Here is a 27,179-nt window from a genome sequence, read left to right as displayed (position 1 = left end):
ACTTGTGCTCCAGCTTCGCATCTTCCATTTGGAAGTCTTTTGCGAACCTCAGCAACGTCGGATTTTACTGTTTCAGAAAATTGTTGAGCAACCTTTTTCTTAATATTCTCATGATTGTAATCAATTTTATAATTCAAACTGTCCAGATCCTCTTTCAACTTATTGCAACCAGCCTTGAAGGTATTGTCCATTACCTCCAATCGTTTATTAAAATTAGTTTGGCTCGCCACAATCTCATACTTTAATTCAGCATTACTGCTTTTGACCTCAGTTATTTCAGACTGTAATTCAGCTGTCATTCTAGCATTACTGGCTGACAATTTTGCATTACTGGCAGCTATTGCTTGTAATATAACATTTAAGCCGGCCACGGTGGTCTCGCGGTTCTAGGCGCGCAGTCCGGAACCGTGCGACTGCTACGGTCGCAGGTTCGAATCCTGCCTCGGGCATGGATGTGTGTGATGTCCTTAGGTTAGTTAGGTTTAAGTAGTTCTAAGTTCTAGGGGACTGATGACCACAGCTATTAAGTCCCATAGTGCTCAGAGCCATTTGAACCATAACATTTAAATCAATAGCCCCAGTATCGTTGGGTTGCTCACTAGCTGGTTTTTTTATCACACTCAGGTGACGAAAAACTAGCTCCAATACCAGAATCATCAAAAAGAAATGAAACATCTGATTGTTCAGTCATATCTAACTTATCCTCTGATGACTGTTTCGTTTTTAACTCATCAGACAAACTATCATCCAATAAATTAACAATTTCTGATTTCTGCTTTACTACAGGGGTCTCTATTATTGAATCATTGTCCCGTTTCACACTACTGTCAGGAGACAATGCTTCACATTTCACTTTAACATTACAATTTTCATGCATATTTACACTTGAACGGTTGTCGGGATCTACAGTTCCCTCACCAGACATAGGTAATGATTTAAGTTTAACCTCGGTTTCTTCTGGCAGTTCCATCGCCAACAGTCTTTTAGTGCAGGTTAGTAAAAATTTTAACAGCTTTTCACTTAACTTAGTTCCTTCCGCACGACGTATGGCGTTGCCGGCGCGGCGTACCAGGATTACTGATGCGACGCGGCACGTTGAACTGCAGACGGCACTTCGGCGGCTGCTGTTTGTTTGCGTGGCCCACAACTGCAGGCGCGGCTCCGGTTGATCCGGCAGACGACTGCGGTGAGGCGAAACTGGCTTCTCGCGATACCGGCAGCGCCGCTAGACTCAGTGCCAGCTCCGTCAATCCAGATGCGTTGTTAATGCAATTGCGTCGTCCACATGCACACGTAACACTATCACTGTTCTATTACTCAGTTGCGTGTCGCATTTCACTCCCGAATCCGAATATTTAAAAATAACTTTCACTTTTACTCAGTTTCTTTCCCGGCCGATGCACCATATGTGGGGCGGCGGGTGGAAATTATTGGTATATATAATGTAGAATGTAACGTAGAAAGATGCATTTCCCGGCCGATTAGCAACATATGTGGGGCGGCGGGTGGAATAATTGTTATTATAAAATGTAGAGTGTTCCTATTATTTATTTATTGTTGTTGATTGCCGTTCTCAACACTGGCTCTCTAACTACAATATTGGCAACCAGAAAGTGATTAGCAAAACGTGAAGCCTGTAATTAGAATTCCTAGTGCCCACTTCAGCTGAGAATTACTCTTGTAGCTACAGCTTATAGGTCTGAGGAATTAGGAGATTGTCTGGGATTCATAATCAAAAACCATTCTCTATAAAAGGTTCACTATATTCTGAAAGTCACAGACAAAAAAAAGGAATCCACACAATCCAACTACCAGAGCAGTTCAGAGTCTAATGCGATGATGCAACTATAACTGTTCAAATTAAAGGTTTAAGTGGATGCTCGCCATAATTTGATGATAATGTTCATCAAACGCCACGCTAAATAATGGTAGAATGTCTGTCCCGTGGCGGCACGTGAAAATACGACATACGCAAACTGAGGATAGATCATTAAAGTCGTCCCAGAATTAACATTTCACTCGAAAACGATTTCATGGTTACGCGTATCCCGAGTAACTTATTACGGCATCCGAGGCTGTTTATAGCAATGATACCGATGCGACACGACTCCCGGCATTCCTTTGCTGATGGCCGATGAAGCTCTCAATTTAAATGTGCAATCAGCACACAGGTAAGTAATCATAATAAAAGTCTGACGTGGCTAAGTCAAATATTTTAGGCGAGAGAATTAATTTAATTACACTACACACAGTAGACGAGCTCTGAACTTGCCCTTTGGAGATACGCTATCGCTATAGTTTTATAGTTATTTAGTTGAAACTTCTCATATCTTTATGATTATAGCGGATCTCCCTTCTACGTAAATTTAAACATGCTAGCTTTATTTATTCGCCTACTTAATCTATCTTGCTTCCTTAATTATTAAGACAAAAACCAGAAAATCATGAATTTCAACTAAAATTTTAATTTGTGAGATCCAGAATACTGTTTCTACTAAATTATTATGAAAAAGGAATCTAAATATAAATTTTTAAGTTTCTAGCTCTTTTCTGTTGCGCCAATGATTTTTACAGAAAAACATCCAAATTTTGAAAATGGTTAAAGTTATTGAACTGATAGAGTAACACATATTGAATTAGTATTACTCCTGACATGCTAGAAACGTTTCACTTTATTTACTTGATTTTTAAAGTATTGTGCAACATTTATGACGTCAGAGCTAGTTACAGGGACTGGCTGGCACACAACGGAAAGACTGATGTGAATTTTATACGGCGTGAGTAGGCTGCTTCCCTACAAACTGCTAAATGCATAACGGTAGACAAAAATGTTCTTCCATTTTTTTCCAACTTAACGGATTTCCACACACATTCCAACAAGTGGTTAAGTTTAGCTTTAATCACTGTTAACAAAGTGAGTTCCTGCCGCTGTTGTTGACTGACGTATTCTCAGCACATTACCCATCAGGAAGTTATGGTTCGGTCAGGACGTGGGCATAAATCCAAGGCTACAACATGCGTCATCTGTCCACCATCAAGCAATTTTACTCGCACTGTAGAGGCTTTTGTTAGAAGATGGATTACTCCACGTACCAGTAAACATTTAAGTTTGATGAAACATTTTTGAGATATGAAATTCGCAGTTGTTGCCTTTATTGCATCACCCGTTATCTACCAGTCGTGTGAGGTCCTGACACAATAGCGCTGTTAAGATGTCAGTTTGATTTCAGGTTTCCTGAGTACTAGGGACGTGGTGATCCCTGGCAACGCGGGACTCAAAGACCAGCTGCTGGCGCTCTCCTGGGTGCAGAGCAACATTGCGCGCTTCGGCGGTGATCCTCAACGTGTGACGCTGGACGGACGCAGCGCTGGCGGCGACGCTGTCTCCCTGCATCTCACGTCACCTTTGACTGCAGGTTTGTACAAGGCAAACTGAACCTTACGAACTGGACAGTAAGAGGCTGTGGTGTTTGCCAAGTAAATATGCGCCGATTTTCGGACTTCGTCGTCTCCTAGTGTAAGGATACAAAATCGTTCGACGGTACCATATTCTTTGGGAGGCCAATGTGCAGAGTAGGGCTGGATTTACACATTGTATTACCACAGAATTTTGGACATGTACTGTGTGATGCGTCTTTCGCAGGATTTCCATGTCATCGTGACCAATCGTCGAAATTCCAGTTCCTGTAAGTAGGTAGCGTCTTTCGCAGGATTTCCATGTCATCGTGACCAATCGTCGAAATTCCAGTTCCTGTAAGTAGGCAATGTTAAGTTTCCACTGACCCCAACTGCACCATATTGTTTGACGTCGGAGGTTGATCATGTACACCTAAGAACCATGATTTCAGAATTTCGAGAGCCACCTTTCCACGTTCCGGACGTCCGAAGCTACCAGGGAAGTCAGATGAGATCCAAACGACCAACTGAGCAGTTCATGAATTACGTATATCTCAAGCGATCGCCGCGTACCACTTCCCAGAAAATGGAAATGAGCATTTGGCGTCATTGACCGGGAGGCTCCTTGTGAGGCAGGTCCAACCCCCTTGGTGCAGGCCTTACTACATTCGACGCCACACTAGGCGACCTGCGCGACGGATGGGGATGAAATGATGACGAAGACAATAGAACACCCAGTCCCTGAGCGAAGGAAATCTCTGACCAAGCAAGAATCGAACCCAGGCCAGTAGGACAGCAATCCGTCACGCTGATCACTCAGCTATCGGGACGGACACAACTTCCCAGTATCGTATGAGATTTAGTCGATGCACCAAGTAATGAAGTTTGAGATAGGTGGTGAAATTCGGGTATTGGTCTTCCCTCTCGAGAACACCCGCCGATAGTTATGTACTCATATCGTCTCAGAAAAAGCAGCGTGATTGTTTTAGAATAAAACTTGAGGGCTCTCGTCGTTAGTGTGTGCTGGATGGTGCATAGACATTCACTAGCGTGATTCCATGTACTGTTAGTGCCAGCTCTCATGCTTGCTGAAATAAAGTGACATCTTCTTCTGCAATACCTTCACGCCTGATAATGACTGTTCCACTACCTTGGTTGGTGGCTGGGTTGATGTACGCACCATAACCCAAAAATCGGACCAATTCTTCGTCTGTATCTCTTGGAACAGCACAATAGCGCAATGTAAATGTTTGATGCTCATAACGTGTCCCATAGCAATTGAAGGTAGGAACCGATTATATTTAAACTGATGGTAGCAATTCTGCATGCCAGCTTCGGCAACACCTTGCCATGCATTCTCATATCGGTTAGAATGAAATGTCGTACAGTCTTAAGCATTGTCTATCTACTGATCATGCCCTGTTGACCAGGGTGGCCTGTGGCTCTTCTTCGTCTGGTGAGGGTTCAGGAACAACGTCCTCCGCGCACGAAACGGGGCAATCAGATCCGACTAGCGATGATGCAAAATGAGTCATTTTCATTAGTGAGTGTATGCTGGTGGCATAAGAATCGATCAAACTGGGTGTCTACAGGGCGTTGCTGTGTTCTGGAGTCACTTGGTGAATAGTCCTGTTCGTGATGGGGATGGACATTGGCAACTGCACATCAGACCTCCTTCTTCTGGTGGGCATCTGACGTATTCATCCTGGAAACACGAGTCCGACTCCGTCATCGACGTCATCCTTCTACTTGGATCGTTTTGGTGACCTCCGTTTGTGGGGATGTGGTTCCGAGTCGGACGATAGGATACAGTCACGATGTTTAGGAGGCTGTAGACACAACCATGGCATGAAGATCAATATAACTTTGACGTTTGTCAATATCTTCATCCGGCACTAGGATCAAGGGGAGAGGGCCAGTCTCTGTTGTAGGTGGTCAGCATCGTCCTTCCCAGTCTCTGCAGGTTGTGAAAGATCTTGTGCAGGTGTTTGGAGGGCATGAGGTTAATGCCAACACGTAGGTGTATGAAAGGGATGTCACAGCTGAAAGAGGAGAAGCAAGTACTGTTCCAAACGAGCGCTGCGACACTATCACATCTTCTGTCGGCATTTCGAACGGAAGTTCGAAGATACAAATCATGCATAATCCCAGGCCGGCGTTTTCAGCACTTATTGAGATGATGTGGCTGTCCAAATTCTGGGATCTGTGGCCGTCTTTCGTCCATGCTAAGATTTCGTCGCATGTTGCGTCGTTTCTTAGTTTGATGCAAGCCATGCTACTAACGGTGGACAGACGTATTCCGATCATGTCTTCACGGAGTATCCTCACTGATTTTGGTCAGGCATATTCGTTTCACAAGATGAACTTCAATGTGGTTTTACGACAGGAGTTGGCAGTTCCGTCGTTGTCCTAACACGCCCGAATATCGCTGTGAAGGCAACCAACCGTGGGGCACACGCTGCAGCGAGTTTGTAAAGAGCTCCATCCGCACCGCTTCGCTGCCGATGGCGAACTGCGAACCATTAGGCTGTCCAAGTACGACTCACACCCAGACCCAAAGTTCCATATATCAATCATGTGTCTACAACCTGTACTCGTAAATCCATTATATACATTCCTGTGGGCGAATATTTACGATATGGTAGTGCCTGTTTTATTCTGTATTACGATACAATGATCATTCCTGTTAATTTGTTTACTATACAGCACCCCATAAAGATTCATGATAAAGTCAGAGAGAATGTGTACTAAGTGGCACAGCTGAGACATTTCGCACTGAAATCCTCGAATGCGCGCCTGTTCGCAGTGCGAATCTGCAACTTCGTTTTGCAACTCAGGAGTTAATTTCTCACGTCCTATTCAAATATTAAAGGACCCATGGATCAGTATGTGAGAATAAAGCTTTTCCACGAGTGAACAGCAACGTGGTTCACAAGGAAGTACTGCAAATGTTTGAAGCTGTAATACTGTTTCCATTTGGCTGTCAGCAATGTACCTTCCTGCACTCTTTCGAAAGGAGGATATTATTCGACGTGCTGTCGCGTACCTATCATCAATAGTCAGCCTGAATACAGTGAAAGAATAAGCTATAATCAAATAAAAAGAAAATAATGTCACGTAAATCTATGGCATGTAAGGATATACGAGCCGTACACACGAAATCACTGTTCACTAAGCACGAGTTTTCATTTGTTGACAGCATTAGTCACCCAGTCACAGTATAATTGTTTGTTTGTACGCCCTTTTCTTTTAAGAAACCGTAGGCAAATAGAAGTAAGGTATTTAATGGAAATGGCTTGTCATTCTGTAACCAATGCTTCCTTACAAAAAACGACATTCCGGTTGTTTTTATGGTATACAGAACATTATAAACAGGTCTTTAATTAAAATTTCTGTATTTGACAGCAGTCTCAAATTGTAATTACTGTGTGTAGGTGCAGCATAAAAACCCTGTGAGTCTTCTTTAGCATGGGTCTCATACACTCGAGTGGGTTGTATGGGGGAAGAGACCAAACAGCGAGGTCATCGGTCTCATCGGATTAGGAGAGGACGGTGAATGAAGTCGGCCGTGCCCTTTCAAAGGAACCATTCCGGAATTTGCTTGTAGAGATTTAGGGAAAGCACGGAAACCTAAATCAGGATGCCCGGACGCGGGATTCAACCGTCATCCTCCCGAAAGTGAGTCCAGTGTGCTAACCACTGCGCCACTTCGCTCGGTCCCATACACTTGACAAATATTATGGACTGATCACACGAGTATTTTGTAAGCAGTTCCCCCTCTAATCTGATTTACGTCTTCCCAGAATCCTTTCGAATCTGTTACTGGTTTTACCTACGACTGAGACTATTTAGGCATTCCATTTAATTTTCTTTGGAATTCCAAACAGTGGAAAGTAATAAAGATTTTATTGTGCTTAATACAACTAAGGTAACAAAAATCGTAAGCAGCTAACTGTAAGGCCTTGTAAGGTAAGGAAAACCAAATAGAAAGGAATTAAGTAATGCTGATCATACCACAGACTACCCGACAAATGCTGACTACCACGTTTAGGTATGCATGTATTGAGTGGCTGACGTGTGTGTGTGTACGCCTGCTGCAGGTCTCTTCTCACAGCTGGTGGACCAGAGCGGCACCTTCGTCGCCTGCATGTCGCTGGTGCGCGATGCCCGGCACCACGCCTTCGCACTGGGTTCCGTCCTCGGCTACGAGGCGGAAAACTCGCAGCAGCTGGTGGAGTTCTTACGATCTGTCAACGCCACTGACCTTCTAGTGGACCAGTCGCTCTTAATGACGGATGAGGTGAGCCCTGATCTGTTCTTGTGTCAGAAGATTTCACGAAGTTGGAGGAAACGTAATACCGGCTCCAGCAGCGTACGAAGAATGAGACTACATCAGGCGCCGAAACCTTCACCTTGGTTTCAAAAAAAGAAAAAAAGGATGAGTAGTATCAGCAAGCGCTCTGCAGGCATTTAAATGACAATATTATTAGATCGCTGCACATTTCACGGTCAAAGGAAATCCGAGGATTGCGAACACTTTTGTGACGAAGTATGCATCAGTCATCAAGTAATATGACGCGATGGGCCACCAAGTAAAAGTGCGGATATTGTAGTTTCCAAAGGTTCCCATTTAAATTTAATGAGCATCCCTGCTACACTTTTGTGAGGGCCTAAATGTTTCGATTTATAAACGTCTAAAAATCTAACTAAACAGTCTTGCTGAAGCATATTTTCTCAGTAAAAATCAACTAATAACTTTTTCTTCCGTCATTTGAACCTCTAAATCAGCCCAAAAAGCTGCAACAGCACAAAAGCTTTTATTATCGTTTTTGTTTAGATGTAACTCAACTCATGTGCATGACAAACTTATGTACAGTCTTTCACTATTTACTTACTCCTCTTTCTTAAATTACTTTGATACTGAGTGAGAAATTTGGGATCTGTTACAGGTTAGTTAGAGGGTATCTTCGTCTTCAGTCTTGTAGGAAATATATCTTCCTGGAACAGCTGGAAAATGCAAGGCAGAAGAAACGAGGTTGATTTGGAACTGGCTGTTGGTAAGAAGGCACAGAGAAAGAGAAAGTGACGTTATGCTGTCACTCCAACACAGTAGGTATCAAGCATTGTCCAAGAGCATCAGTAGGCCTGGGAGCAGCACATATGTAGCACAATTCAGCCATCATCTTGGACAGTGTTGTGCCTTGAGAAATGGGTGGTAACCTGTACAAGATAGCGTCGTTCACTTGTGGCACCAATTTACATTTTGTCGATCTTTTCTGACTTAAAGCTCGGTCACGCTTTAATAGAGCTGTGGTTGTAAATGCCACCGATGGCAGTTGCCTTTGCACATGTTGCTACGGTGATCGGTCGGGATTACTTTCGACAAATAAACAGTTATAGATAAAGTCTCAACAACAACAGTTAATATAATTTTATGCTTGGGTACAAGCATAAACACAGGTGTCATAGACTCCACCAGTAGTACCCTCACAAACAATCTTCCCATTACTGGCATAAAAGCAAAGCATTGTGGACGTTACTGAACAGAGAGCGAAAAACAAAATCACAATAACATACAAACAAAAGAGAGAGGATGAAGTAATAAATGACCCACATCAACTAGCGAACTTTGTTAAACGTCATTTTTCAGGTACTACAGTGAAATTACAACAAATAAAACACCTGTAAAATTTTGCACTAAGTACAATGAACGTATTACCAACCACATTGCAAGAAGTCAGTAAAATTGTTCAAAACTTCATATGAAATATCATTATGTGTGCTACAGAGTAGTATGCAATCTTAAGAAACACACTAAATTCATATTTTAGTTATTCAAATCAGAGAATTTTCAAAACTATTTAAAACATGTAAGCGTGGTGCTTCTAATTAAGGAAGATAATGTAGAAGAGTTAGAAAATTTCTAGCCCATTTTCCTGCTGTCAGTATTTTCAAAAGTAATAGAATCATATATGGAATACAAGTTAATGAATTACTTCAATAAGTATAACCGTCTAAGAGGATCGCAGCAGGGATTCCACAAGTGTTAGCTATACAGAATCAGCTACATAAGAACTTACAGATGTGGTACTTGATGGCCATGACGGGAATTAGTGCGCCACAAGCACACTCTTAGCCCATTCTGTGGCTTCTTATAGTCTTAATCATGATATTCGACTAACTAGAGTAGAATCATTAGCAGAAGGGGGTGTACTTAATTACTGGTTTCAATAATGCCAGGCAGGCAGGTTACATGGTACAGAGACTACACAAAACTGGAAAACGGCTGAATTCTTAGTGAAACGCTTGTACGAACAAAATACAAACACGTGTGAGTTTTTCGATATAGCATATTAGGATCAACACTATTCCTGGTACGCATAAATGACATAACCCAATAGTGTTATTCGTGAGGAATAAAATCTCTTCGCTCATGACATTAATATTACAATCGCTGAGAAAACAAGCGAAATACTTGTTCGAAAATCAGATAAAAACTCAATGAAGTTTAACATTTCCCATCTTTCAGTAAACTTACGCTGAACTACAAGAAAACAAATGCCACGACTTTCAGGTCAGGATAAAACTGTTAAATTATATGTAGTTGGTACCTCTACAGAGTGGATGACAAACACAAAATTCATAGGAATAAATAGTGATTCTCAGTTGGAGTGATATGACCATGCAGGGCCACCATAACCCAATCAGTTAAAACACTTGACTATGTGATCTTATAGGTACCTAGGGACTTCAAATGCAAAAGCTACCACGTTTTAATACTCCACTGTCTATATCAGAAAACACATTCAATTCGCTACCGAGAATGGCAATAACAACTGATTTAACTATTATAGTATATCTGACATGGATTTATTAATGGGTAAAAGGGGTTCAATTGTTACTGATCGCCGGCCTGAGTGGCCAAGCGGTTCTAGGCGCTACAGTCTGGAACCGCGCGGCCGCTACGGACGCAGGTTCGAATCCTGAGTCGGGCATGGATGTGTGTGCTGTCCTTAGGTCAGTTAGGCTTAAGTAGTTCTAAGTTCTAGGGGACTGATGACCACAGCAGTTGAGTCCCATCGTGCTCAGAGCCATTTGAACCATTTGCTAACGATCTTTCTCAAAAACAGACAATTGCGCTAGGTGATTCTTTCAGTTTCTTCAGATGAACATGGGTGATTTTGGAATAGTACTGTAGCTGTTGAACTGGGCAAACGTCTTGCAAAGTCAGATGATAAGAGCAGTGTCGTACGTGATCTACAACTTCATATATAACTCGTTTACATAGTTCTGTATTTTCTCTGCTGATGCAAATATATCCAGGAATTACTGAATAAACAAGCCTGAATTACCCTGCGGAATAGTTTTCTTAAAATATTCTTAATATGATAAAACATACTTTGATTACTGTAACACTGAAATGACCTTGAAAACAACAGCATACAGATTTCCACTACACTAACACTTAGCTTCATAAATTTATTTTTATATGTATTATTCAGAAAAGGAAAATAGAAGTTCACATCACTGAAACTATGAAATATGCACTGTTGAAACAAAGCTGAAATAAGGCACCCCAAATGATCAACACACAGTAATGTAGAAGCAAAAGCCAATTTCTTTCGTTATCTAAATCTGTAAAGTTCTTTTTAAAAGAAATATATATTACTTTTAATTAAATCATGTACCATATTCTATAGTTCATTTAAACTTCATCCAAAAATGAAGGCAGTAGCAGTGGATGCGACTTTTCACAGCGAATGTCATACAAATATTTTCTTGGTGTTGTTAAAAGTGAACAACAGTTACCGAAATTTGTAATTTTTTATTTGTTTGCGGTGTTCATGGATTCGTCCTCTTCCCTCCCTCCCTATTGTTAGTATACATTGCCACTGCTAGCATTGAACAACAATACTAACCTGAACGGCGGTGATTGCGCAAACTGGCTGTTAGTTAATTTAGATTTCCTTGTGAAGTTATTAAAGAAACAATACTTGGTGTATTTCTGTTAAATTCTACTACGTATTCGTGATTCTAGTTCATGCGAATAGAAATCTTAAAATTAGGGTTCTATCCTAGGTAACACGCCGGCCGGTGTGGCCGTGCGGTTCTAGGCGCTTCACTCTGGAACCGCGTGACCGCTACGGTCGCAGGTTCGAATCCTGCTTTGGGCATGGATGTGTGTGATGCGCTTAGGTTAGTTAGGTTTAAGTAGTTCTAAGTTCTACGGGACTGATGACCACAGATGTTGGGTCCCACAGTACTCTGAGCCATTTGAACCATTATGCTAGGTAACAGCATTATAGTTCTATAATGTAGTTTCCACACAGATTCCCCACCGTTACAAGACACTACATTACACAATAACAACTATTTTTCAAAATAATCACTGGGATTTGCAGTTTAAATTGATGATCAATCTAAGCGTCAATCGTTCAGTCTTGGGATGCCGGCGTCGTTGATGTGTCGACAGAAGTGCCGACACAGTGTGATTTGAGGGGACTGCAATGCACGCTATAAACACACGAAGGATGGCGTGAGGTCTGAAACAGGATACGTAATGAATGCTATAAAGAAAAGTACGTAGCTTTTGGAATACTTAACTTTAATCCATCCTTGTTGTATACATCGTTCTTGATGAGATATGCTTTATACTATAAGTATCAATTGCTATGTAAGGCTAATGGCGCCTTGCTAGGTCGTAGCCATGGACTTAGCTGTAGGCTATTCTAACTATCTGCTCGGCAAAGGAGCGAGGCTTCGTCAGTGTAGACGCTAGCAAAGTCGTCCGTACAACTGGGGCGAGTGCTATACCGTATCTCGAGACCTGCCTTGTGGTGGCGCTCGGTCTGCGATCACACAGTGGCGACACGCGGGTCCGACATGTACTAATGGACCGCGGCCGATTTAAAACTACCACCTAGCGAGTGTGGTGTCTGGCGGTGACACCACAGTCGTCAAATGTTGTAATCTTGTGGAAATATTGGTCGGCGACAACAATAATGTAGAACAGCTCTATATCCGAAGCTAGCGACAACTTATTAATATTGTGTTGTAGCATAAGCTCTTATCTCGGTTTTCGTCCCTACCCCCTGCAAGTCATGAATATCAGGCTTGCGAGAATCTCCCATCCTGCTAAATTAACTCACTCCTCTCAAATGCACACAAGCATAATCTGCCGTTTTCGAATCTACCTCGCTGTGCAAATCTCCTGTTAACACCGCAGCCCGCGAACGAATTCCGTCTGTCTGACTAGCGCGCTCTCTCGTGTGGCATGTTTCGCATTCACTGATGGGATGACGCACCAGTCCCAGCCTCTACAACTCTCTTTACTCTGTCGTATTCCAGTGACTATCTATTATCATTATAATCATTGCATTTTTTTTATTAAAGTGTACTATATCCAAAACGCACTGAAAGCGGTAAACCGTATATTTGAGATAGAACATTACAAATACACATAGATATTTGAAAATAGAATGTTGTTAGCAGATTATGGCTATAGGGTACTGTCATCGGTGAGTAATAGCCAGTGTTGTCTAGTTGCTGTTCGGATGAGTAACGGTACTGATTTTTTAGCTATGGAATTCTGTTCCCGAGAACAAATGCGTAAAATGTGAATACAGTTTTCAAAATACAGGCAATGCAGTAATCTGGCCAACTGCAAAAAATTCTTAAAAACATTGGGTATTTCAGTTACACATGTGAGTAATTTTCCCAGTTTTTAATACACATAAAAATACCTTTGATGATCACTGTAGGAACAGTGAGTACATATCCATGGTACCAGGTACTGACCTCATTTACATTTAACAAGGAAGAATAAATTAGAACTCAAAAACAGCATTTGTACAATAATTCGCGCAAGAAGGCTGAAGAGATCAATAAAATAAAATTTAAATGAGTGCTAAAGAAGTACCTGTTCAGCAATATATTTTCTACAGGGAAGATTTACTTACGTAACAGTGTGTTGGGTTTGGTGAGAACAGTAGCATACACATATTCGAAACGTAATACCCCTACGTTGCAACTACTCTCGTCTACTATTGGCTGTTCGTTTCAGTTCCATGTAATTCTCACGCGCTTCCTCTTCTAGATGTCTTCCAAATGCTTCAACCTAGTCGTTGTCTTCTTTATTGTCTCACCACTCTTACTTCAAGAATATTACATATCGATATTTTTTCGATAAGAATCTGTATGTATGTCGTAGATACATTTTTGCAGGATATGTCTATATATCAATATCGAAATGGCAATATCAAGCGCCAATATTTTTATTTTTTCCGCAATTTTCGGAAAATATTTCGAATTGTTCATTTGAAACAGTAATAGAAAATAATTTTTAGTTTCACCATGTGAAAAAGTCATACTACTTTTTGCGCTTGCATCACGTCTAATCTTTCTCTTTGGCTGTGTGCAGCACCAGCAAGTATAGGAGACACAAAGAAGTGGTCCAATTGCACTTGGGGGGCGAGGGAAAAGGGAAGGTGGCGGTGTAATTGGAACAACAAGATTCCCGATGTGAGGAAGTAGCGTTAAAAAAAATTAACGGAACTAGGGTGTTATTTTCTCTCATCAGCGTTCTTCAAAATCAGCTGCTGAAAATGAACAAAAATCTAAATAACAAGACTGGTCTTGGTGGTTGGAGACGTGTGAGGGGAAATGTTGATGTAATCGGCGCTCGGCGCTACCAACTGAAACTGCAACGTTTAACTTCACCACGCAATTTTGAAACTATAACTGCTAGGTCGTTGGGGTTGACAGAATTGAAAAAACAGGGAAATCGTCATAAAGGACTCTGGACTAATCCCATATGGGTCGAAACTGGACGACGGACAACTTTTATCGCGGCACTTACATGCAGTTACCATTGTTAGCAAAGTGGTTATCGCCAAGCATGAAAGTGCATTGTTTCCCTTCAGTTCGTGTTCTAAGGGGGATAGGCAGGCTGCTGGCTTGTTGATGTACGGAATATATAACAAGGAATCAATACTTAAATATACAACTCGAAAACGGGCATTATATTTACAAGTGCAGCCGATATTTTTATAGGACGGTACATCTATATTTTTTCTTCGATGTAACGATATATTTCCCCGATATATTGACATTCAATAAAAACATTCTTATAAATATCGATGTATCGGATTCCGGATATTTTTAAGAATGTCAGCAGTCTTGGTGTGAATACTAACTCGAACTCCCCAAAAAAGTAACGCAAATTTATGTGAATGAAAATTTAAATGTTCGGTGTTTCCAAATAGTATGCCTCCGAAAGTTAGACACCGATTGCTTTGAAATTTTGACAGAATGTTGGATTTAAATACGAGCGCGTTTCTATATACCTATTAGAGCGTCATATGCCATATTAATACACTTCGTAAAGCAGATATGTTGTTAGCAAACACTTCATGTTCCACTGCTGAAAACAAATATCCGAAAGTTCTTCACCAATTCCCTTGATGTTTCCATACAAAGTTGCATTCAAATATATAGGTATATAAATACACGTGATAATTTTTACACAATACTCTAATGAAAATGCAGACGGGCGTAGTCTATATATTTTTAGTAGATGTAATATATAAATATATGTAGTATGCAACAACGAAACATTGTTAACCATCAGGGAGATTCTATTAAAGTTTATTGGATTATAATTAGAATACTGCTACAGAATCAGAATTTGGAAGATCAATAAGTGAGACTCAAGGTTAAAGAGAGGGAAAAGTGGAGACGGACAGGGGGAGGGCACGAGCGGATGGATCGGGAAGATGGACATAGAAAGGTGGAGGAGATGATGGGCAGAGATTTTGGGGGAGAGAGGGGACTAGAGGAGATGAGGAGGAAGACACTGACAGAGGAAGGGAGAGGAGGTGATGGACATAGGGGTTGAACGAACGGAGGTGGTAGGGGGGGGGAGAGGGGGAATAAGGAGTTTAGGACGCATATTTAATTGCCATGCATATTAGAAACGTGCGTGTTTTCTTTTCTTTCCTTTCCACTTAACCAGACTGAATTACATCAAGGAGGGTCGGGGGCAGCTAGTAAACAACAATAATAAAACATCTCTGTAACTTGACTTTAGTGCTGTAATGTTTCATTCTACTTTTTTATTTTCTGGAATATATTGGTAAAAAAACTCTGTAATGTATAATAACATCACGTTATGCTCTTTGCGTGGTCAACTTCTCACTCGTTATGGAGAGTTCTGGTTCAATTTTTCAGTCAATCAAATGAGAAGTTGCTGTACACAAAACATAAACGATGAGATCCTGATGTCATCTGATAGAGTCTGTAGTGAATGGAGTCACTGCCAGTGAGAGATGAGTTTACAGTGTAGAACTAGCGTTTCACAGTATCAAATAGCTTGTTCTCAAACGGCACATAGAAATAAAGTGAATGAAGCTGCGTTGTTATGAAATCCTTGGCACTGAAATCTGGACGGAGGCTCCAGTCTCCATGGGGCTAATGTGGTCTAGATTTTTATGTGGTTTGCCCATATGTATTTGAGACTAATTCCGCCATGGTTCTTGTTACAAAGCCATGGGCAACAATCTGTCTCGTCCCAGTCAAATTAGGCCAGTCAGTGCGTAAAAGTCTTTATGTGCGTGCCAATATTTTAGTCGTGTGTTCTTGAACTATTATGTCATGACACATTCTGCATACTTGTATAAATAATCCATGGATGAATAAAACTGCTACTATTACTAAGTCTTGGATCACCTTCCCTACCACGGCATCTATGCGTCCGTCACTTTCGTATAAATTTTTAAACGACACCTAAATATTCGAGTATTGTGATGCGCTTGAGAAGTAATCCATTAATATTGTACTCCAATTTATTATTTTCCTGACTTTGTATATTATCTTACACAAACTGACAGTGCACACAGACAGTATCTCTTACGTGTATCTCTCTGGTTATTTCCTTCCTGTGGGGTTTCTCGATGAACGAAAGTTGCATTATACAATTACATTCATGGCGCCGAAGCTGAAACGGAGCTATGATGGACAATATCAGATCATAATTGTGCAGACAGAGTACAAATTGTCTGGATATCTGTAGCATTACAAATTAAATTCTTGTCGAGAGCGTGTAAATGTGTGCAGAAATATCGAATTTATTGTTACACAATCATTTACCTACTTACAATGTTGTAAAAATAAATTAGAGCAAATCGATTTACGTTACGTGCTGCGAGTAACACGCTTACAAACCTTTGCACTGAAAATGGAAATTTAATGCAGTGTTTTCGTTTGTCTTTCAGGAAATACTGTACTTCTCTTACAACGTTTGGGCACCTACTATCGAACCGGATATCGAAGGTGCTTTCGTACGAGAGTCTCCAATTCGGACTGTGAGTGCAGGCACTTTCAACAGAGTGCCCATCATGATCGGCGTTACATCTATTGAGAACGGTAAGTGTACGTAACGAGCGTGTCTCGACTACGACAAACCACGGTGTAATGTGACGGGCTGTCAAGCTACTAAAGTCACCGTTTAAAAAATGATTCTACGCTGTATTCCTATTATCAGAATTGCTTCATTCTTCTTTTTACTACAATGCTTATCAAATAAAGAGTATTTGGGATCATGCACTGATGCGCCAAGACACTATACCACCTACTTAAAAACGCATTGGACCACTTCTGGAGCGCAATTCAGCAGTGATTCTGCGTGGTATGAATTCGACAAGTACTTGATGGGTTTCCAGAGGTTTGAGGCAACAGATGCCTATCCTCAGGTCACACCCTTCCCGTAAATTACTGGCTGTAGGTTTGTGGCCGCGGACCCAGTTTGGTTCCATCTGATTCAGACAAGCCGAATTTGTTGGCAAAGGCACCAACGCGAGTTCACTATCACACTCCTCAAATCACTGCAGCGCGATTCCGACCCTGTGGCACCGACAGTTCTCCTGCTGAAAGATGCCGTTGCCGTTGAGGGAAGTGGTTACAGGTGTTCCCTAACAATATTCACGTAGTCTGCTGTTATGGTGCGTTCGATTACTACCGCAGGTCCCATGGAAGCACAGATGAATGCCACCCATAACATAATACTGCTCCCACCAGCCTGCGTCTGGGCCCCCCTATGTGTTTCGAGCAGCCGTCCGCCTGGATGGCGGCGTATGTGGACACGACCATCGACCTGGATTAACAATAAACCGGATTCATCCGATCAACCTTCGCTATCTCATTGATCTGCGGTCCAAACTCGGTGATCCCGTGTCCACTATAATCATAATTGACGATGTTGTTGTGTCAACATGGGAACGCTTAAGAGCCTGCTGCTGCGGAACATTATCCTCAACGCTGTACACAGAATTGTGTGCTCCAAAATACATGTGGCTGCGCCAGCACTAACCTCTGTCGTCAGATCTGCCACAGATCGCAGTCTATCCTGTTTTAGAGAGCGGGCAACCTTCTGATGCTACGTTCTGTGATGAGGTATGGACGTCAAACTTCTTGTCGCTTATTCGTGATTTTAGCATTCTTCAACCACTTCCCAATACGTGCTCATGACAGCAGCACGCAAACATCCTACGAGTTTCGTCGTTTTCGAGATTCCCACTCCCAGGCACCGGGCCACAACAAATGGTTCAAATGACTCTGAGCATTATGGGGCTTAACATCTCAGATCACCTGTCCCACAGACTTAGAGCTACTTAAATCTAACTAACCTAAGGACAGCACACACATCGATGCCCGAAGCAGGATTCGAACCTGCGACCGAAGCAGCAGCGCGGTTCCCGACTGAAGCGCCTAGAACCGCTCGGCCACAACGGCCGGCCGGGCCACAACACCCTGGCTTTTGTCGAAGTAGCTTAAGTCGTCGGATTTCCCCTTTTGCGCAACTTATCGTTCCTAGAATGATTCCCTATCCGTCTCTGTTCCACTCCTATGCTTCTCTTACCATGTCACCTGGCCTCAACGTCACCAGGCAGCATACAACCTTGCGGTGGACAGTTGTCATAATGTTTTGGCCTATTAGTGTATTTCCGCAGCTTCTCAGATGCCTCAGCTACTGAATTGCTGTTAATTTCTCCTACTGCCTATTTTTTTTCAGCCGAGCCGCCCTTTTTCTTCCATTTCCTCTTCTGCCTATCATTATCGGCACCAGATTGCTATCTTTCGTTTCGCTTGATATGTCCTAAATGCGCAACCTCTCTCTTCCTAGCTAATTGACTATTTCACAGTCTCTGGAAAGTTATTTAAAAACTTCATTTGTTATTCTCGATCTCCATGGTATCTTAAGTACTCTGAGGTATGTCCAGACCTAAAGGTATTTTATTTATGGGGTTTTCTTTTAACGACGAAGCTTCTACATAGGAAATTTTAAGCTGCAGTCCTTCAAACGTGTAATTAGTTTTCTTTTTTTAAAATTATCTCTCCTCTCATATGACAACAGACGAATCTTAAGATTATATTAGTGTCTGATGTCCTTATAAGTATATGTCCATCAAATAATAAAACGCATATGTCACATCACCATAAATGACACATAGTAGTAATTTTTCATTACTTTGAGCCAGCGGAATTGAACTGGTGATGAATATTACGTCTCTAGTTGGCCTATGCGTGCACTCCACCTCATTCACAGGTAATGACATCACTGTCATATTCAAGAGTTCTTCAACTCACAGATAAATGGCACTGTTATCGTTTTTCTCAACGGTATTCAGAAGCGATTCTGTTGAAACTAAAAACAAAATCAACAGGCATTGTTTTTCGCTCCATTAGATTCTACCTAGCCTAGGAAAAGAAATATTATTCTTCATTAGTGTATAAAAAGAAGAAACGCAGAAAAAAGTGTGGCCTTACAATATTAACATTGTGTTTGAGTTTAGAAACCAATTAAAGGTCTCTGATACTATAATGGTTCCTTTTTCTGTTTGGTGCCAGCCGAAGTGGCCGAGCGGTTCTAGGCGCTACAGTCTGGAACCGCGCGACCGCTACGGTCGCAGGTTCGAATCCTGCCTCGGGCATGGATGTGTGTGATGTCCATAGGTTAGTTAGGTTTAAGTAGTTCTAAGTTCTAGGGGACTGATAACCTTAGAAGTTAAGTCCCATAGTGCGCAGAGCCATTTGAACCATTTTTTTTCTGTTTGGTGATGATGAATAGGTCCAGTGATTTGCTGTGTCTTATAATATTGACTAGCTGTGTAGGTAGTGTACAGTGTGTTTGACAACAACAGCTTGCAACGTAAGACAATGGTGTAGATATGTCGAAAAGAAGAATAGATGAAGTCGAGATGGAGGAACAGATATGTCACATTTGTGGCTTGTCAACCTGGGAAACAACCTGAAGCAGACCAACAAAAGCCACCTAAGCTACAGCACATACGCGCCGTGCAACAGTTTGCCTAAAATCATCCCTGAATACTAGAAGCTTCCTGTTCTTGAACGTTCGAAACGTAAAATTGACAGCTGTGTAAATTTTACTTCAAAATATAGTAAATGTTAATAACACAAAATTAACAATTAAATCAATTTTTTATCTTGCGTTCTAACAATGTAAATACTGTGGTTGTAAGTATTAAGTTTTTATCGAACTGTAAACGTAAGTAGTTCTAGCGTAACGTTTACAAAAGTTTTTTTTTCTTTCATTATGCCCAAGGGAAAGTTTAAATGCACAAGGTTAACGAAATATACGAATAAGACGAAAGGATATTGAAATATTTCGCACGACAGTCGTGTAGGCTGGTGTAGGCCAGTTTCAGCTTGTTTCCCGGTCTGATAGACCGTAAGTATAACATACCAAATTTGTCATCTGTACTTCACCACTGTGGCACGTTGTAAACAGTTATCGAGTATGACCGCATCGGTATAGTGCATGTCGTTGATACATATTCATTGCATAAGAAAACTCAATTTCGATGCAAGTTATTACATTGCAGGCTGCAAAGGAGGAACATTTATGTCGGTCAACAGTGGTCTGTAAAGTAAGTTTTTATATAGACTTCTAAGTACAGATAAGAGCTGAATGTTTTGTGATGTATGCTGTAACAGTATTGTAAATTATAATCTTATGATTAGGGGTGTAAACTATTCTTGAAAGAATAATGTGTCAATACAGCGATTTATAAAACTTCGTCTGTACTTAGGTGCAACTGTATGTAACCATTTTTATTTGTATGTTTTTATTTATTTGACAACACCGTCTTCGTCACATTGTATGCATATTCTATTTTTATATTTTATTAGACGTGTTTCAAATTTTGTAGTGAATACTGTCACTCTCGGCGATGCAAGAAAAAGTTGAAACGTCCCCTTAGAAAAATTATACAGGACTGTGCTTAACCTGACACACAATATTTTTAGCGCAACGCAATCTGACTTTCAAAAATCCCTGCAAAAGAATGGCCCTGACTAACATTAACCTATACCTTTCACAAATCACTTACCTCACCAAAAATCTTCGTTACTCGAACTACTGCAAAACAGCGAGTGCCACTACTGCCAGCTAAATAAAAGATTCAAACTACAGAAGGCACTAACTACTGATAGGCATAGTTAGGAAATGAAAGATTTTAGTAGAGAACAAACAATGTATTTACCTTAATAGTGTTGAAAAATCATAATATACGTAACAGATCATGACATCCAGTCTTACAAATTTCCAAACTCCGCCATTTCTCTGCCCACATCCACCACTGCTGGCGGCTCACCTCCAACAGCGCAACGCTACGCGCTGTTAACAGCCCAACTGCCCAACACTACAATGGCAGACAACAATGCAAACCGGCCACAGATTGCACACAGCACAGCCAGTGATTCTCACACAGAGCGCTACGTGGCGTTACCAATAAGAAAACCTAAACAGCCTACTTACATAGCCCCCATGCTCCCCACAAGAAATTTTACAAATTGTTTTGGGCAGTGGCCAATAATGATTTGACAAAATTTTTTATAATTACAATAACAAAGGTATCAAATGCACACACTTATTGATACATTGTTGGTCAAAAGCTAAAATTTTCTCACAGTCCATAAAGACAGTCCTGATCGTTCATCACAGTAAAATAGCAGTGTTTTTCTCAAAGTCTGAGCAGTGAAAGAAAATGCACACAGAAGTAGTGGATTTCCATGCTGTCTTGAAGAAGTAGTGTTGTCCTTGCCATGGAAAGACAGTGCTGATTCTTGACATGCAGACAGGTAATGGGCCACAACAGAGCAAACCCACCGCAGAGTCAGTCGAAGTTTTGAGGAATATTGGTAGGTAGGTCATCACAGAACAAACCACTGCAGTCTTGTTAGAGATTACGGTATTGGTGGGCCACCAGAGGTGCAGACCCACTGCAGTCCTTGTAGAAATAATGGTGTTGGTGAGTCATCAAAGGTGTAGACCCACTGTAGTCCTTGTAGAGATAGCTAGCAGCCATCTGTTGCGACTGTGCAGGTGCACAATCACCATCGAAGAGTCTTGCAGAGAATATAGCAAGTCCATAAACCACAACTTGTGCACTCACAAAGTTTCTGAAATTGTCCTTAGAATCAGCAATGCTGTTATCCAGTCCCTTGCTGAATTATTAACACACGTGCAAACACTATCAGTCCCTACTTCTCACATATTGTCCATATACTATGACCAACAGAAACGTGTGCAGTGAAATGTAACTTACAAGTTACTTAATTTGATGAACTGGTGTCAATTACAATTTTATAATATAAGAATACAATAACAAAGGTACAAAATGCATCATTAAAGAACATAACAATACAGATAACATTTGTAGTAACAAACTTTACAAAAGAATCGAAATAACATATACATCAGTGTTACAGGAATTATGACATAAGTACATACATAAAAGGTCTGAATAACTTTCGAAACATCAACTTCACACGTGAGCATTAAAACAAAACAGAATAAATAATGTCTAAACATCTTTACAAAGAAAATAACATATTATTAGAAAAATTCTACAACATAACTCTTATTGGCTAAACACATAAAGACAGGAAAAACAGAAATATACAAGAGTACACAAACACATAGGGGGATAACACAATGGAAAGGACAGGGTTTGTTTTCAGTGTAACATTTGGTACTGCAGTCCAACCCAAAACTTCATTCCATAGATCTTTCGTCTTATTTCAACATTTGTTTCCACCAAAACATCCTATCCAAGCATATTTTCTGTATTTATATGTTCACATATTTCTTACCTCATTATTTATTTTCCATTATCTTACATCATTTATTTCCAAGAAAATCCTACCTAAACTTGTTGTCTCTAAACCCTACTTTTTTGTTCATATCCTCTTTCAAAAATGGTTTTTCCCCACTGTACACAACTGTTTTGGCCAAACCATTTTCTTATAGCTTCTCAATGCATTTCTTCCAATTCGTCATAACTCATTCTCTTATATAGCCTACCCCATTTTAAGCTAACTTAAATCTACTGAGCTCAGATGCTAAACTAAGGGACGAGGCAATGCAGCAGTACAAAACAATTAACACAAACAGCAATGACAAAATATTCAAATTGGCCAAGCAAGCAGCAATATTACAACTAATATTACGCAATGAGCAGCAAACAAGAAAAATAAATCAGTAGTAAAACTGGCTTAACAGAGTAATGTAAAGTGAAATTTAATAGCACTATGCCTGGCAAATAGCAGAAGCAAAAGCAATAAATTATATGTAAACATGACAACGCTCAAGCAGAAAAATATTACAGTAAAGACAACAATGCAGATAAGGGAAATGTCTATGTAATTAAAGTGGTGCACCACAACTTATTCTACAAAATAAATTACCAAGTACTTGAAAAGAAAATTATGAATGCAGTTCCTGTGAAGGTAAATGTCTTTTTGTGCTCCCTCATTTTTTTGAAAAAAATTATTATTTACTCGATCTGTAGACAGAAAATATTTATATTAGTACATCTATAAAATTTTATAATAACCAATGCAGAAGTGCAGCTAGAAAATAGATATTAAAGAAAATGAGCAAATATGTACAAAGGAAGGCACAAAACATCATTCATTAGCCATATGGCATTTCATAAGGTAGTACAGAAGATCTCTCAACTAGAAAGACAGTAGTCATAATCAGGTGTATAGACATAAAATATTTCTCATCATTTCATTAGACATTTCAGTAAATATAATAAATTAAGAGCACCACAGTGTTATCATATGTTTTCAAGTTTGAGCGTGTCGTATTTGCGATGTTTTCGACAAAGAAATGTCAATAGCGAGGATAATGGCCTCTTTTTTTTTTGCACCTAATGGCTTTCTTTTGTCAGATGACTACCTCTCAGCTGGGCGTCCAAAACGCATTACATCAAGGTCGCTTACCTTACTTACTCAAATATTTACGACAGCAGTTTCCGCTACAGTGGCAGTCTCATATAAAAAAAATCACAGGTTGAGAATTTGCGTTACAAATGTGTAGAAACGAAATCCTATTGATATAACAGTGTTCAAGAAATCTTCGTTGGCATTGTAATACACTCACGCATTTACATACATTTCATAACTCTTAAAGTACGATTCTTGGTTTCCAACATCTTTTTTCACAAACCAGAGTCCCTAACTTCAATTCATTATTCATATACATATAAACACGTAATCACATTCCTTATATAGCATCAGCTTATTGATCATAAACATACCTCAACAGAATAATACACATCTTCATCATAAAAATAAAATCATAACACCTCAGTCAAATCTCGAAAACGTCATAGCTTTCTGCAATAATGTCAAAACCTAAAAAAAAATTCTCTGCTCATGTCAGTAGTGTCGTTTACCTCAAACTTACTTTAAAAATCATGCTCCCTTACCAAATACATCATTCAAAGCTCTCACGGTATCACAATGGTTCCGGAAAAATATGAGCATTTCACAAAGTACAGACAAAATACAATTTCATAAGTGTGAAGTTATCCAACTGTGTAATTACGTAAACATCTGTTACTGATGTAGTAAAAAAAGTTTCTTTCTCTGTTAAATGATCAGATAGTTGTGTAATTCTGTGTTAGAGAAATATGGTACCGATGTGTAAAGTTGTATAAGCAAATACCATATTAGCTAGGGCTCCTTGTGCTTGCCAAACACATGATACACAAAGTAAGTGTGTACCCCCCTGAGGATTAATGTAATTATACCCTCAGGTGTTACAGATTACAGCAATGAAATGAAATGTATCACGGAAAACCTTTGTATCATTGTACTTCAAATATCTTTAAAAATAAATGATCTAAGTACAAATTTAATCACTCAAATACATGTCCTGTAGCGCTGAATGTGCGTCTTGCTGTAAGATAATCTCTGTGGAAATGTCGTAGTTATCGCCCTCTGTAAGCAAAGTTCTGCTGAAGCCAATGTACTTACCTCATGATACACCAAATTTCAAGTAAACCAAAATGTTGCATTAAAATCTCATTAGCAGTACTGGTAAATGTTCTAAGTATGTGAGCCTTATAGTCGTTACGTAATCGTGCAACTAACAAGCAAGAATGTACAAATAACAACATTGTGTCGTCTGTTCACTATAACAACGCATTCATAGTTTCTGTTGAAATAAGTTCTCTTGGTTTTTGACTGGATATTTAACTTCAAACGTTGTTGCATATTAACAGATTCTATGTCTGACAAAGCCTACTAGCAACGTAAAGTGAAAAGTTATATGGCAAAGACAAAGTTAAAAAGCAGATTATCTTTCAATAAACGGTTTTACATGTGAAATGTGGTGTAAACCTTTACTCTTTTTAGTACGCAGCATTTCAACTTCAACGCAATTGTCATGTGGTATACGTCGGATTCTGTAAGGTCCATTGTAAACTAGAAAGAATTTGTGACGCAAGTGTTTCTTCTTGTGTGACAATTAATGAGCTTTAATGAGAACTTTCTGACCAATATATAATTCCTTTGCATTTGCTTTACCGTGTAGTTTTCTCCTTTTGTCTGCTGCACAATTTATATTTTTAATAGCCAAATCAATTATGTCTTTGTGTCGAAGTTTACGTGTATTCGGAATAGGTACAAGCTCTCTGATTCTGTTTGGTGGTTCTTCATTCTTCAGTACAAGAGTTGGTGGTAAAGCAGTGGAGTTATGAGGCATTTCTTTCAGCACGTTTTGAAATAAGTGTAAATATCTGTCCCAATGCTGATGCTTTCTGTGACAATAAAGTCTGCAAAGCTTATTGATTTATTTCATAATCCGTTCGGAGGGGTTACAATGTGGTGAGTTTGATTTTATGATTCCGAAGCATGCTTGACCAAACAGCAGATCTCAATTGCAGTTCGTTATCTGAAATGACTTTACTAACGTGTCCAACTTCACGTAAGAAATTTTTAACAAAGGCGTTGGATACAGACCGTCCAGTGGCTTTACGTAATGGTGTGAAAGAAACAAATTTTGAAGTAAGTTCAACAGCGACTAGAACGTACGAAAATCCATTAGATGTTCTGACAAGCGGTTCCAAGAGATCAACAGCAGCAAATTCTTTTAATTTAGAACGAATGATAGGAAACAACGGAGCACGATGGGAGATAGTAGATGGTTTCGCCTTTTGACAAAGTTTACAAATAGACAAGACTCTTCAAATTCTCTTTTCCATATTGTTAAAATAACAAGTCGTTCGAAGAATATGATAACATTTTCGTGGGCCAAAATGTGCATAGCTGAAATGAATGTACCAAATGAGTTTATTAACAAAATCGTTAGGAATGCAAAGTACCCATAGCTTGTCATCAACAGTGCAGCTTTTGAACAGTATGTTGTTTCTAACCAGATAATAATGCCGAATCTGTGTGTGTGTCTTTTCATGCCATTTGCTCTTGATGTCTTTCCAAATCGGATCTTTATCTTGTTCATGAGCAATGTCCTTTAAAGATGTGCTGATGAAGTTTTCAAAGGCGACTTTCTGAATGTAAAGAATACTGAAATTTTTCTCGAGGGTGCCTTCTGTGTTACTTTTCTCTAGCCCAGCCAGTGCACGTGACAGTGCGTCCGCAACAATGTTCTCTTTGCCGTGAATGTAGACTATTGTGAAGTGGAATTCTTGCAGAAACAATGCCCAACGTTTTAACCTGTCATGATTTAATTTTGAAGACATAAGAAATTGTAATGCACGATGATCACTGTATACTTTTACGTGCTTACCAGAAAGAAAGAAACGGAATTTGTTAAATGCCAAAACGATAGCTAAAGCTTCTAATTCAGTAAAAGAATAATTTTTTTCAGATTTTGTTAGCACTCGGCTAGCAAAAGCAATGATTTTCTGAATGGTAGTGTCATTTTCTATGGCTTCTTGAAATAAATGGGCACCAAGACCGACTTTAGAAGAATTCGTGCTAAGGCAGAAATCTTGTGACAGATCTGGATGAGCTAGTATTGGCGCGTTAAGTAGCGATTCTTTCAAAGAATTGTATTCCAACTGTGCTTGTTCGTCCCAGTTCCAAATAGTATTTTTTCCAGTGAGAGAACAAAGTTTAGGTGTAACAAGAATTTTGCATATTCAGAAAACGACGGTAAAAATTTACGAGACCTAGAAAACTGCGGACTTGTTTTTTTGTGGATGGAATTGGAATGGCTCTGATTGCTTCTAACTTTTCAGCATTCAGCTGAATGCCTTCAGATGAAATAATATGTCCCAAAAACATCACCTTTGACCTACCGAATTCAGACTTTTCCAAGTTAACTGTAATTCCAGATTCTGCAAAAATACGTAACAAACTGTTGAGGATGCGATTATGTATGTTGTTCCCATGAACCTTCTGCTATTAGAATATCGTCCACATATAACGTGATGTGACGTTTTAAGAAC

General features: G+C 40.0%; 1 protein-coding gene across 1 annotated transcript in view; it reads left to right on the top strand.

Moving 5' to 3' along the window:
* LOC124788813 (juvenile hormone esterase-like) overlaps positions 1–27,179 on the top strand; it is a 172,437-nt gene that overhangs the window by 111,927 nt on the left and 33,331 nt on the right. The window contains exons 8-10 of the mRNA XM_047256094.1: positions 3,231–3,416; positions 7,497–7,696; positions 16,668–16,818. Of these exons, the coding sequence (XP_047112050.1) occupies positions 3,231–3,416; positions 7,497–7,696; positions 16,668–16,818 (537 nt within the window). The remainder of the gene's footprint in view (positions 1–3,230; positions 3,417–7,496; positions 7,697–16,667; positions 16,819–27,179) is intronic.

This window comes from Schistocerca piceifrons, chromosome 3 (genome assembly GCF_021461385.2).
Source record: "Schistocerca piceifrons isolate TAMUIC-IGC-003096 chromosome 3, iqSchPice1.1, whole genome shotgun sequence".
In the NCBI taxonomy this organism is placed as follows: Eukaryota; Metazoa; Arthropoda; class Insecta; order Orthoptera; family Acrididae; genus Schistocerca; species Schistocerca piceifrons.
This window is presented reverse-complemented; position numbering and strand designations above follow the sequence as displayed.